General features: G+C 39.8%; 1 protein-coding gene across 10 annotated transcripts in view; it reads left to right on the top strand.

The window, feature by feature from the left end:
- The window catches only part of CDK14 (cyclin dependent kinase 14), a 591667-nt gene that overhangs the window by 132987 nt on the left and 444242 nt on the right, over positions 1-14438 (top strand). For 9 of the 10 annotated variants that reach the window (XR_013829689.1, XM_079931296.1, XM_079931294.1 and 6 more), the window contains one exon: positions 10304-10549. Coding sequence is in view for 9 of the 10 variants with exons in the window: in XM_079931296.1 (XP_079787422.1) it covers positions 10304-10549 (246 nt within the window). In the remaining variant the exon portion in view is untranslated. Of the gene's footprint in view, positions 1-3995; positions 4231-10303; positions 10550-14438 lie in introns of those variants that run through there. The other variant, XM_079931297.1, reaches the window with a different exon arrangement.

Here is a 14438-nt window from a genome sequence, read left to right as displayed (position 1 = left end):
GATCACAAAGCACCCAGCTGATCTCCCTGTGCTATGCGGCTGCTTCCCACTAGCTATCTACCTTACGTTTGATAGTGTATATATGTCCATGCCTCTCTCTCGCTTTGTCACAGCTCACCCTTCCCCCTCCCCATATCCTCAAGTCCATTCTCTAGTAGGACTGTGTCTTTATTCCTGTCTTACCCCTAGGTTCTTCATGACATTCTTTTTTCTTAAATTCCATATATGTGTTAGCATACGGTATTTGTCTTTCTCTTTCTGACTTACTTCACACTGTATGACAGACTCTAGGTCTATCCACCTCATTACAAATAGCTCAATTTCGTTTCTTTTTATGGCTGAGTAATATTCCATTGTATATAGGTGCCACATCTTCTTTATCCATTCATCCGATGATGGACACTTAGGTTGTTTCCATCTCCGGGCTATTGTAAATAGAGCTGCAATGAACACTTTGGTACATGACTCTTTTTGAATTATGGTTTTCTCAGGGTATATGCCCAGTAGTGGGATTGCTGGGTCATATGGTAGTTCTATTTGTAGTTTTTGAAGGAACCTCCATACTGTTCTCCATAGTGGCTGTACCAATTCACATTCCCACCAGCAGTGCAAGAGTGTTCCCTTTTCTCCACACCCTCTCCAGTATTTATTGTTTCTAGATTTTTTGATGATGGCCATTCTGACTGGTGTGAGATGATATCTCATTGTAGTTTTGATTTGCATTTCTCTAATGATTAATGATATTGAGCATTCTTTCATGTGTTGGTTGGCAGTCTGTATATCTTTCCTGTAATTGATATCTAGTCTCATAGCATTGTGGTCGGAAAAGATACTTGATACAATTTCAATTTTCTTAAATTTACCAAGGCTTGATTTGTGACCCAAGATATGATCTATCCTGGAGAATGTTCCATGAGCACTTGAGAAAAATGTGTATTCTGTTGTTTTTGGATGGAGTGTCCTATAAATATCAATTAAGTCCATCTTGTTTAATGTATCATTTAAAGCTTGTGTTTCCTTATTTATTTTCATTTTGGATGATCTGTCCATTGGTGAAAGTGGGGTGTTAAAGTCCCCTACTATGATTGTGTTATTGTTGATTTCCTCTTTTATGGCTGTTAGTATTTGCCTTATATTGAGGTGCTCATATGTTGGGTGCATAAATATTTACGATTGTTATGTCTTCTTCTTGGATCGATCCCTTGATCATTATGTAGTGTCCTTCTTTGTCTCTTCTAATAGTCTTTATTTTAAAGTCCATTTTGTCTGATATGAAAATCGCTACTCCATCTTTCTTTTGGTTTCCATTTGCATGGAATATCTTTTTGCATCCCCTTACTTTCAGTTAGTATGTGTCTCTAGGTCTGAAGTGGGTCTCTTGTAGACAGCAAATATATGGGTCTTGTTTCTGTATCCATTCAGCCAGTCTGTGTCTTTTGGTGGGAGCATTTAGTCCATTTACATTTAAGGTAATTATCGATATGTATGTTCCTATTCCCATTTTCTTAATTGTTTTGGGTTCGTTATTGTATGTCTTTTCCTTCTCTTGTGTTTCTTGCCTAGAGAAGTTCCTTTAGCAGTTGTTGTAAAGCTGGTTTGGTGGTGCTGAACTCTCTCAGGTTTTGCTTGTCTGTAAAGGTTTTAATTTCTCCATCAAATCTGAATGAGATCCTTGCTGTGTAGAGTAATCTTGGTTGCAGGTTTATCTCCTTCATCACTTTAAATATGTCCTGCCACTCCCTTCTGGCTTGCAGAGTTTCTGCTGAAAGATCAGCTGTTAACCTTATGGAGATTCCCTTGTGTGTTATTTGTTGTTTTTCCCTTGCTGCTTTTAGTATGCTTTCTTTGTATTTAATTTTTGACAGTTTGATTAATATGTGTCTTGGCGTATTTCTCCTTGGATTTATCCTGTATGGGACTTTCTGTGCTTCCTGGACTTGATTAACTATTTCCTTTCCCATATTAGGGAAGTTTTCAACTATAATCTCTTCAAATATCTTCGCAGTCCCTCTCTTTCTCTCTTCTTCTTCTGGGACCCCTATAATTCGAATGTTGGTGCGTTTGATGTTGTCCCAGAGGTCTCTGTGACTGTCCTCAGTTCTTTTCATTCTTTTATCTTTATTCTGCTCTGCAGTAGTTATTTCCACTATTTTATCTTCCAGGTCACTTATCCGTTCTTCTGCCTCAGTTATTCTGCTATTGATCCCATCTAGAGTATTTTTCATTTAATTTATTGTGTTATTCATTACTGTTTGTTTCATCTTTAGTTCTTCTAGGTCCTTGTTAAATGTTTCTTGCATTTTGTCTATTCTATTTCCAAGATTTTGGATCATCTTTACTATCATTATTCTGAATTCTTTTTCAGGTAACTCCCTATTTCCTCTTCATTTGTTAGGCCTGGTGGGTTTTTATCTTGCTCCTTCATCTGCGGTGTGTATTTCTGTCTTCTCATTTTGCTTATCTTATTGTGTTTGGGGTCTCCTTTTTGCAGGCTGCAGGTTCCTAGTTCCCGTTGTTTTTGGTGTCTGTCCCTAGTGGCTAAGGTTGGTTCAGTGGGTTGTGTAGGCTTTGTGGTGGAGGGGACTAGTGCCTGTGTTCTGGTGGATGAGGCTGGATCTTGTCTCTCTGGTGGGCAGGTCCACGTCTGGTGGTGTGTTTTGGGGTGTCTGTGGACTTATTATGATTTTAGGCAGCCTCTCTGCTAATGGGTGGGGTTGTGTTCCTGTTTTGCTAGTTGTTTGGCATAGGGTGTCCAGCACTGTAGCTTGCTGGTCGTTGAGTGAAGCTGGGTGCTGGTGTTGAGATGGAGATCTTTGGGAGATTTTCGCCGTTTGATGTTATGTGGAGCTGGGAGGTCTCTTGTTGACCAGTGCGCTGAAGTTGGCTCTCCCGCCTCAGAGGCACAGCACTGACTCCTGGCTGCAGCACCAAGAGCCTTTCATCCACATAGCTCAGAATAAAAGGGAGAAAAAGTAGAGAGTAAGAATTAGTAGAAGTAGGAAGAAAGAAAGAAAGGAAGAAAGGAGGGAAGGAAGGAAGGAAGAAGGAAGAAAAGAAGGAAAGAAGGAAAGAAAGAAAGGAGGGAGGGAGGGAGGGACGGTGGGAGGAAGGAAGGAAGGGAGGGAGGGAAGGAAGGAAAAACGAAAAGATAAAGTAAAATATAATAAAGTTATTAAATTAAAAAATAATTATTAAGAAAAAAAATTTTAAAAAAACCAGACGGATAGAACCTTAGGACAAATGGTGGAAGCAGAGCAATACAGACAAAATCTCACACAGACGCATACACATACACACTGACAAAAAGGGGAAAAGGGGAAAAAAATCATAAATCTTGCTCTTAAAGTCCACCTCCTCAATGTGGGATGATTTGTTGTCTAAAGGAGGGAAGGGAAGAAAAGAAAGAAAGAAAGGGAGGAAGGAAGAAAGAAAGAAAGAAGATAAAGTAAAATAAAGTTATTAAAATTAATTATTAAGAAAAAAACTTAAAACAAAAAAACGGATGGATAGAACCCTAGGACAAATGGTGGAAGCAAAGCTATACAGACAAAATCTCACACAGAAGCATACACATACACACTCACAAAAAGGGGAAAAGGGGAAGAAATCATAAATCTTACTCTTAAAGTTCACCTCCTCAATTTGGGATGATTCGTTTTCTATTCATGTATTCCACAGATGCAGGGTACATCAAATTGATTGTGGAGCTTTAATCCGCGGCACCTGAGGCTGCTGGGAGAGATTTCCCTTTCTCTTCTTTGCTCTCACAGCTCCCAGGGGCTCAGCTTTGGATTGGGCCCCGCCTCTGCGTGTACGTCTCCGGAGGGCGTCTGTTCTTCGCTCAGACAGGACGGGGTTAAAGGAGCCGCTGATTCGGGGACTCTGGCTCACCCAGGCCGGGGAGGGAGGGGCACGGCGTGCGGGGCGGGCCTGCGGCGGCAGAGGCGGATGTGACGTTGCAGCAGCCTGGGGCTCGCCGTGCGTTTTCCCGGGGAAGTTGTCCCTGCATCCCAGGAACCTGGCAGTGGCGGGCTGCACAGGCTCCCCGGAAGAGGGGTGTGGATAGTGACTTGTGTTCGCACACAGGCTTCTTGGTGGCGGCAGCAGCAGCCTTAGCGTCTCATGCCCGTCTCTGGGGTCCGCGCTTTTAGCCGCAGCTTGCGCCCGTCTCTGGAGCTCCTTTAAGCAGCGCTCTGAATCCCCTCTCCTCGCGCACCAGGAAATAAAGAGGTAAGAAAAAGTCTCTGGCGTCTTTGGCAGGTCCAGACTTTTCCCCGGACTCCCTCCCGGCCAGCTGTGGCGCACTAACCCCTTCAGGCTGTGTTCACGCCGCCAACCCCAATTCTCTCCCTGCGCTCCGACCAAAGCCCGAGCCTCAGCTCGCAAACCCGCCCGCCCCAGCGGGTGAGCAGAGAAGCCTCTCGGGCTGGTGAGTGCTGGTTGGCACCGATCCTCTGTGCGGGAATCTCTCCGCTTTGCCCTCCGCACCCCTGTTGCTGAGCTCTCCTCCGTGGCTCCGAAGCTTCCCCCCTCCGCTACCCGCAGTCTCTGCCCGTGTGTGGAAACCCTTCTTCCTTCACAGCTCCCTCCCACTGGTGCAGGTCCCATCCCTATTCTTTTGTCTCTGTTTTTTCTTTTGCCCTACCCAGGTACGTGGGGGAGTTTCTTGCCTTTCGGGAGGTCTGAGGTCTTCTGCCAGCGTTCAGTAGGTGTTCTGTAGGAGTTGTTCCACGTGTAGATGTATTTCTGGTGTATCTGTGGGGATGAAGGTGATCTCCGCGTCTTACTCTTCCGCCATCTTCCCCTCGTCCCTGATACTGGTTTTATTCGCACAAACCCAGGCGAAGTGGAGACCATAAATTGCGTATAAATTTAATTATGTGGAGAATTTGTTCGTGGGCTTTATAGTGCTGATGGAGTTATGTCGTGCAGAAAACTCTCAGTATATGGTCATTTATTGATAGCAGTCCTAGGAATCATTGCTTATCTATCCTGGATCTGATACAGTGTATCAAATACAGAAAGTGGTATCTGCAACATGTTCCTAAGAACATTGTGCTCAAATATCAGAGTGCTTATAGGCAATTTCAGTAAAGTGAGTGTATTAGTTTTCAATTGGTGTGTAACACATGACCATGTAGTTAGTAGCTTATTATCTCACAGTTTCTGTAGTTTAAAAGGCTAGGCACGGCATACCTGGTTTCTCAGCCCTAGGTCTTACTGGACTGAAATCAAGGTGTTGGTCTCACCTGGGGCTCAAGATCCTCCTACAAGCAGAACTTGTAGCTGTTGGCAGAACTCATTTTCTTGTGGTTGTAGGACAGTGGTCCCGTTTTCCTGCGGGTTGTCAGCCAGTGACTATTCTCAGCCTTTAGAGCCTGCCCCCCATTTCTGTGCCGTGTGGCCCCCATAGGAAGATCACAGCATGAAATGTTGGCTTTCTTCCAGGCTAGCCAGATCACACCTCTGACTTTCTCTTCTGCGACCAACTAGAGAAAATGCTCTGCTTTTAAAGAACTCACCTAAGGGGCTTCCTTGGTGGCGCAGTGGTTGAGAATCTGCCTGCCAATGCAGGGGACACGGGTTCGAGCCCTGGTCTGGGAGGATCCCACATACCTAAGAGCAACTGGGCCTGTGAGCCACAATTACTGAGCCTGCGCGTCTGGAGGCTGTGCTCTGCAACAAGAGAGGCCGCGACAGTGAGAGGCCCGCGCAACGCGATGAAGAGTGACCCCCACTTGCCACAACTAGAGAAAGCCTGGGCACAGAAACAAAGGCCAACACAGCCATAAATAAATAAATAATTTTTTTTTAAAAAAAGAAAGAACTCACCTGATTAGGTCAGGCCCACCCAGGGTAATCGCCCATTTGCCATATCACATAATGGAATCATGATGTGATATCTCAACATATTCACTCTCAAAGGGGAGGGGATTATTCAAAGGCTGGACATTGGGTGTCACTGTAGAATTCTGCCTGTCACAATGAACTTGTAGTTTAAAAATACTTTTATGATAGCATTTTATGAATATATGTGTTTATTATTTTTGTGTCAAGATTGCTGGGTTTTTAAAATAAATTTATTTTTATTTTATTTAATTTTGGCTGTGTTCAGTCTTCATTGCTGTGCACAGGCTTTCTCCAGTTGCAGCAAGGGGGGCTACTCTTCATTGCAGTGTGTGCACTTTGCATTGTGGTGGCTTCTCTCAGTAGTTGTGGCTCTTGGACTCTGGAGCGCAGGCTCAGTAGTTGTGGCACACTGGCTTAGTTGCTCCGCGACATGTGGGATCTTCCCAGACCAGGGTTCAAACCCGTGTCTCCTGTGTTGGCAGGCAGATTCTTAACCACTGAGCCACCAGGGAAGTCCCTGATTGGCTCCTTTGTTTTTTTTTTTCTTTTTCTCAGCCATACTTTATAGTTTCTGTGTACAAATATTGCACATATTTTGTCAGATTTATCAGTAAATATTTTAAATTGTTTGAAGCTGTTGTAAATTGTGTTTTTAAAATTTAAATTTCTGATTGTTGTTAGTATCTGGAAATACAAATGAATTTTGTATATTGATCTTATATCTTGTACCCTTGATAAACTTACTAATTCTAGTGTTTTTTTTGGGGGGGGGAGATTTCATTGGATTTTCAACGGAGATGATAATGTCTTCTGTGAATAAAGTTGGTTTTATTTCTTCCTTTCCAATGTAGATTTTTTTTTTCTTTTTTCTTGCCTTGTGGCATTGTCTGGAACTTGTAATACAGTGTTGAGTCAACATAATGAGAGTGGACATCCTTGATTTGTTCCTGTACTTAGGAGAAAGGCATTCAGTTTAACAGTTACTGTGGGTTTAGAATCCAGGGCGCCTTAGCTGGGTGCCTGTGGCTCAGCGTGTTGTATGAGGTTCCAGTCAAGCAGGAGGCTGGGGCTGTGGTTGCATTTGCAGGCTCAACTCTTGTGGTTGTTTGCAGTCCTCAGTCCTTCCATAAATGTGCCTCTCCACAGAGCTGCCTCCTAACATGGCAGTTGGCTTTTGCCTTGGGATAGTGATCTAAGAGAAAGGGAATAGGACTGAGAGTGTACCAGTGCAGAAACCACAGTTTTTTTATAATCTTTTCTCAGAAGTGATAGCCCATGATTTCTGCCATATTCTGTTTATTGGATATAAGTCAACAAATACAACCCAAACTCAAGATCTGTGTACTAAGTAAGAATGTGACTATCTGGAAGTGGCTATCACTGGGAGCCATTTTAGAGATTGCCTGACATTGTATACTAAAATGGTGAATTACACATTTTAGAGTGTTAAGCCAACCCTGCGTTCCTGGGATTAATACTACTTTTTCATTATTTATTATCCTTTTTATATATTATTGGATTCAACATTTTAAAAATTGCCAATAAGTTTTGCATCTTTATTCATGAGAGAAATTGATCTGTAGTTTTCTTCTAATGCTTTTGTCTGGTTTTGGTGTTGGAATGATGCTGGCTTCATATAGTGAGTGGGGAAGTATCCCCTTCTCTTTAATATTTTGGAAGCATTTCTGTGGAATTGATGTTATTTTTTTCCCTTAAATGTTTGGTTTACTTCACCAGTAATGTTGTCTGGCCCTGGCATTTTCTTTGTGATAACATTTTTGGTTACACTTTTAATTTCCTTAATAGACATAGGTAGACATAGGACTATTCAACTTATCTATTTATTCTCAAGTGAGCTTGGGTTGTTTTCATCTTTCACGGAATTTGCTTCATCTAAGTTGCTGAACCTATTGGCATAAAGTTGTTGATGATACCTGTGGAATCTGTAGTGATGTCATCTCTCTCATATCTGTTATTGGCAATATAAGTTCTTTACCTTTCTGCTCTTATCAGTCTGGCTAGAGGAGTATCCTTTCTTTTTTTTTTAATCTTCTCTGAAAACTAGCTTTCAGTTTCATTGATTTTCTTTATTGTTTTTCATTTTCTATTTCATTTATTTCCATAATGATATTTTTTCATCATTTTAATTCTCTGCTTATTTTAGGTTTTAATTTCCCTTCTTTTTCTAGTTACTAGTATTTGAAGGTGTAATCTTATTGATTTGAATTTTTTTCCACTATATGCATTTACCATTATAAGTTTTTCTACAGCTAAAGTACTATTTAAGCTGTATCTGCCATTTTCATATTCTGTTTAACTATTTTCATTTAGTTCAAGATACTTTCTAATTCCCCTTTTGTGTTGTTTAGTTTCCAAATATTTGCTGTCTTATCTTTTAAAGTACTTTTTTCCCTCTGGCTCCCTTTTAAGATATTCTCTTTATCACTGGTTTTAAGCAACTTGATTTTGATGTGCCTACATGTTATTTTCTTTGTATTTCTTGTGTTTAGGGTTCTTTGACTCCTCAGGTTCATGTGTTTATATTTTATAGTTATAATTCAGTTGTCTCAGTGGTGTGGGTGGTTTCGTATCCATATCACATCTATTGCCTCTTGCTTTCACATCTGTAAGAGAAACACGTGAACTCTTGAGTGAAAATTGAGTGAAACACGTCAGTGCATCTAATCTTGTGATAAATTGTTAGTTTTTGATCATGACTAGAGGACTCTGCCTTAAGTCTTTTAAAGATATCTTCAGCAATTTTGTGGTATGCTAAAAGGTGTGATGATATCCTTCTTATTTGATTTAATTAAAGTTCAACCTATGCTTAGTAGTTGAGACACACTCATAGGACAGAGTTGATGCTTAATATTTAATGAAAATTTTTTTGTTTGTTTCAAAAACTTAAAAGACCTTAATTTATTATACATACTTTCCCGCTTTAGTATTTTCAAAAATTACGTTGTCAGACATGTTAATTATACAATTCAAACAATATAGGGGTATGTAAAAAATAAGTGAGCTTACCCTTTATCCGTTCAGTTCTACATATCTGGCGGTATCTTATGTTAACACTTTGGTGTGTTTCCTTCTATACCTTTCTATGTGCTCATACATACACATACAAATATCTATATGTCTGTATGTATATTTGTATCTATATCTATCCATACACATATGTTTCTTTCCGATATGGAATCATCTTATACGTATTACTCAGACACTTCATATGTTTACTTTAACAATATGGGGTTTTCTTAGATACTGTCTGTTTTCCTGCCTTCTTAAATAAGGATATGGAAACTTTTCACGAGAAGAAAAAAAAAACTTTAAAAGCATTTTCAGAGTTGTCTTTTCTCTAAACAGCATAATAAAGTTACCTAGCTTTACAGGCAAGCTAGAGGCCATAAAATTACTTAAAAAGAAAAACAAAGTCTCCAGAATACAGGGAGAATGAAAGAGTTAGAACGTAAAGTGGAAAACAAGGAGCAAAAGTCAAAGAGACTGAAATAAAATGAGAGAGGGGGGCAGACTATGCAGTAAGAGAATGAATGAAGTTGAGAAGGAAATCGGGGTTTAGTGGAGTAATATGAACAAAATAAAGTGAGAGAGTGGCATGGACATATATACACTACCAAATGTGAAACCGATAGCTAGTGGGAAGCAGCCGCGTAGCACAGGGAGATCAGCTCTCGGTGCTTTGTGACCACCTAGAGGGGTGGGGTACGGAGGGTGGGAGGGAGACACAAGAGGGAGGGGATGTGGGGATATATGTATATGTATAGCTGATTCACTTTGTTATACAGCAGAAACTAGCACACCATTGTAAAGCAATGATACTCCAATAAAGATGTTAAAAAAAAGAAAAAAGAATAAACATTGTTTTCAACTTTTACTATCTCTACCTTTTAGCCTTTTCATATGCTCCATTCAAGTTTGGAGATGAAATCAAGATTGGGACAGATTTTAAACATGTATTCAAGCATTAAAGTGTTGACGAACATAATGACTTTCTCTAGCTGTGTTAGCTGCTTCCATGGTGGCGCATCAGTTAAAATGCCCATCTGATTTAGTTCAGCTGTTTTTGTTTGTTTGTTTGTTTGTTTTAAGGCAACTTATCCAACTTTTAATGATTCAGAAATAATCCCAGTTGCAGTCAGATGGTAAAATATGTGACAGAGTTCAAGAACCACCTTAGGGCGCTAGCAGTAGAGACCTTAAGCTTCCTGTTTTAGGGATAGCAATTTTAGTGTCAGCCCTAAGTGAGTATAAGCAGAATGATTTTGAGGAATTTTTCATATTGAGGTTTAAGCTAGTGTAGCTTTTAAACTGTGGCCTTTCGGGGTATTTCCTGGAATCAAAATTGGCATGCTTTCTAGGATAACAAATCAGCATGTTTAGTGATATTAAAGTTTCAGTGGAGAGGTTGAGTTTAATTTCTTTTTTTTCCCAGATATGTGTCACAAAGATGTCTACACGGAACTGCCCGGGAATGGACTCAGTGATCAAACCCCTGGACACAATTCCTGAGGATAAAAAAGTCAGGGTTCAGAGGACACAGAGCACTTTTGACCCATTTGAGAAACCAACTAATCAAGTTAAGAGGGTGCATTCTGAGAACAATGCTTGCATTAACTTTAAGGCCTCCTCCACTGGCAAAGAGTCTCCTAAAGTTCGGCGGCACTCCAGCCCCAGCTCGGTAAGTGCAGTCTTGGTCACTTATCAGTGGGTGAACAGAAAAAGTGTCCCTCTTTTTTTTTTTTTTTGCGGTACGCGGGCTTCTCACTGCTGTGGCCTCTCCCATTGTGGAGCACAGGCTCCGGACGCGCAGGCTCAGCGGCCATGGCTCACAGGCCCAGCCGCTCCGCAGCACGTGGGATCTTCCCGGATCGGGGCGCGAACCCGTGTCCCCTGCATCGGCAGGCAGACTCTCAACCACTGCGCCACCAGGGAAGCCCAAAAGTGTCCCTCTTATAATAGCGGCATGCTGTGCAGGAAGACAGCAGGTGGCTTTATCAGTACATTATTATGCATTGTCTCCTTAGGTGGTTTAATGTTTTTGGAAGAAAGAGCGCAGGCACGCGCAAGTGCCAACTATATACAGACTCTTTATTCATAAGCACCCAACAAGCAAATGAGAAATGATTCAACTTATTTTGGGAAAGATTATTTTCTTTCTAGTTGTTTCTAGTTAGAGGAATTTATAATTAAAAATCCTTTGCTATTTTGAACGCCTGGAGAGGATGTTTGAACTTCACTGTGTTTGCGGGCAGTAAGGGTCGTTTTGAATTTGGCAGATTCACAAAGAATTTCATTCCAGGGCACATGTTAGAATGTGTTCACTTGTCTTACTCCAGTTTGTTCTCATTGTCAATAGTCTACAAATTACGAGCTAGACATTGAAACTGATCTTAAAGAGAAATCCTTTTCATCACAGTGAAATTTTCTACGCCCAAACTATATCAAAGCAAGTCTTGCCTTTGGACCCAAGGAGGTATAAAGTTCTGAGGTGATTGCTGCTTTTTGACTGTAGAAGTTTTACTGAAACTCATATTTCCAAGACTGGCCTGCATTTAACATTGTAAAAAAAAAAAACTTATGATCTTTTGAAATTAAGTAATTTTCTAATTTAACCCACACTTAAGAACTTCTTGACATAGATGGTCTAAGAGTTTAAAGGGTAAGTGAAGAAAGCTAAGAGAATTTTGATTCTGTCATCTTGCTAAGAAACATATTCCATTTCACAAATTTTAAATATTAAATTCCATGAGGGCCGAAACAGAGCAAGAGATGTCAGCTGCTAGGAGAATATTGACAGTTTAATTCAGTTTAATTAAAGTGTATGATACCTCACAAATCTTGTGTCACATTTTTTTGTTAATGAATCGAAAATAAATTTGTTAATGCAACATTTATGAGGAGAATTGATTATCTTGGCTTTCCTCAAATTGGCCCCTGTAATCTTGTCTATGATTGCAAGGTAGTGTCCATTTAGGTCACAGATACAGCACTAACTCCTGGGAGAACTTTTAGATTTAGTATCATTTAGAAGAAATGAAAAGAATCATTGAAGAATAATTAAGCTTCTGTAATGGAAAGAGAATTACATACATTTTACTATATAGTTATCTTAATATTATTATATGTCAGTCTACGTGATATATAGAAATTGGCACTTGAGATATTGCAACGAAGCATACTTATACTAAAAAATTATTCACTGTTTATATGAAAATCAAATTTAGCTAGTTATCCTGTATTGTACCTGCAATCCTAGTTATTATCCAGTGGTACATTATTTCTTTTGTTACTCAAATTGTTCCTGCTTTGGTCACTGGGAGCTCTTTTAGCTTGGCCCCTGTGTCCTTTAGAGATGTCTTCATCCCTTTGTTTTTTGAACACTTTCTTACTTTCTTGTCCTACAAGTTGCTCTTGACTTACACTGTGTTTTTCCAGCCCCAGACCTCGAATCAGCCATTTCTCCAAAGATCCCTGTCTCCTTTGATTGAAGAGTGGTATTTAGAAACTAAGACTGGGTGCTGGGTGTTCTTACTGCTACTGGGGGTCATCAAGTCAGTGTGTACATCATAGTATGAATAATAACAGTGGGATTTTTAATATTTAATAAGGAGTTAATTAAAATACTTGTCAAAGAAAGCTGAGACTTGTCTGATGCGTTCTGTATTTCTCTCTGTATTTATTCATTTATTTTATACTGGAGTATAGGTGATTGTTAACAATGTGTCAGTGTCAGTTGTACAGCAGAGTGATTCAGTTATACATATACATGTATCTATTCTTTTTCAAATTCTTTTCCCATTTAGATTGTCAGATAATATTGAGCAGAGTTCCCTGTGCTATACAGTAGGTCCTTGTTGGTTATCCATTTTAAATATAGCAGTGTGTACACGTCAGATAGGAGAGGACTCAGGGAGCATGGCAGTGGCGTAGGGTTAGAAACCCCTTCATATAATTAGAGAGAGCAACTAGTGCAGTAAAACCAAAACCAATGGATAACATCAACAACAAATATAGGTGACGAGGTTTCTCCATGAACCTCAAACTAGGAGTGAGGGGAACAAACCATGAACAATTTTAAGAACCATGTGGTATCAGAAAGTGAGAGGGAGGAAGCTCAGGGAAGGCCAGGGGACTAGGGCCTACTCTCAGATCCAGGAAACCCCAAAATTGCCATCAGGTACGTACTGGTGGCTCATTGGGCCATTCTTAGGACAGCAACAGCACCTGGGTGGGGACTTGGATGGCACCTGTGAGTGCATGAGTGCACAGAGACCATGGGGTGTCTGCTGGTCTTCCTCCTGTGACTTCCCTAGAACATCAGATTGAAGCACCTTTTCAGGACAAAGCCCTGCACTGAGTAGAAAGTGCTGGAGTAGACTTCTGTGCAGGGAAGGTTCAGTAAGGCAAAAGGGAAAGAGAAAGTCCAGAAAGAAGTGTTGAAGTGAAACAAATGGGGAAAGCTCAGTGTGTGTGAGATTGTCATTTTTTTCTTTTTCAATTCATGGAACAGAGAAAAGAATTTCATTCCATAAAGCTAGAAAAGCTATCTTGGCCATATGCCTCTCAAATTACTGAAAAATTCATTTTACTGAAAAATAACCAATAGAAAAATTATTGGTTGAATCCCATACAAAACTATGAAAAAAAGAGAGAGAGAGTAACGAGTAGCATACCATCTCTACAGATAATGAAAGTAAGCTAGAGGGGGGCAAAATTATCGTTATTGCAGATTTATGATGATATATCTAGAAAAACAAAAAGAATCAGTGGAAATACTACAAACAGTGAGAGAAGTTAGCCAAATTGCAGGTTATAACATTAATATACAAAACCCAATAGATACCATTATAAAAACAAATAAGAATTAGTGTTGAAAACTGGCAAATAAATCAAATAACTAAGCATTTATTTTCAGTGATTTCTATATGAAATTCACCTCATGGTAATCTAGTCATTGATGAAGGGAAATTTCTCTTTTAGGAGTAATCCCACTAATAAATCAAGAAAGAATAATAGATTTAGGAATCACCATTTGGCAACCCCTGAAGAATTAATACATCTAGGCAAAGATTATCAATACCTGCTAACATCCTCAAAAGAGGGACATCAGAGGTTATGATGTCCTCATGGGAGTATGCAATAACCACCAATAGAATTAAGCCTGAATCTGAACAAGTCTCTAGATGTAACTACCTGAGTTACAGGGTACAAAGGAACACATCGAGATGGGATTTTCTCTGCTCTATTCCTATCCCCAAGTATGTTTACCCTACTTTTTGGCTTTAATTTGTATACAGTATTTACAATCTTAAGATGATGTAAATACTGTTCTTAGTGAGATCACATAGTGTACTATGATTAACTTTCTTTCCTTGCAAAAATTTTTGATTTTCCTAGTTATAATTGCCTCTTCTTTTCATTTGTTCATAATTAATACAGTTAATTAATAGAATTTTAATCACAAATTGAGGCCTCAAACTATTTGATAAAACTAGAAAACTCCTCTGAAATAAATCAGAATCAGATAATCTGTCAGTTTTTCTTCCCCCTGAAATTTTCCTTGTGGT

The sequence above is a fragment of the Stenella coeruleoalba genome (genome assembly GCF_951394435.1).
Source record: "Stenella coeruleoalba genome assembly, chromosome: 9".
Lineage (NCBI taxonomy): Eukaryota > Metazoa > Chordata > Mammalia > Artiodactyla > Delphinidae > Stenella > Stenella coeruleoalba.
Note: the sequence above shows the minus strand (reverse complement) of the source record. Positions and strands in the feature narration are given on the sequence as shown.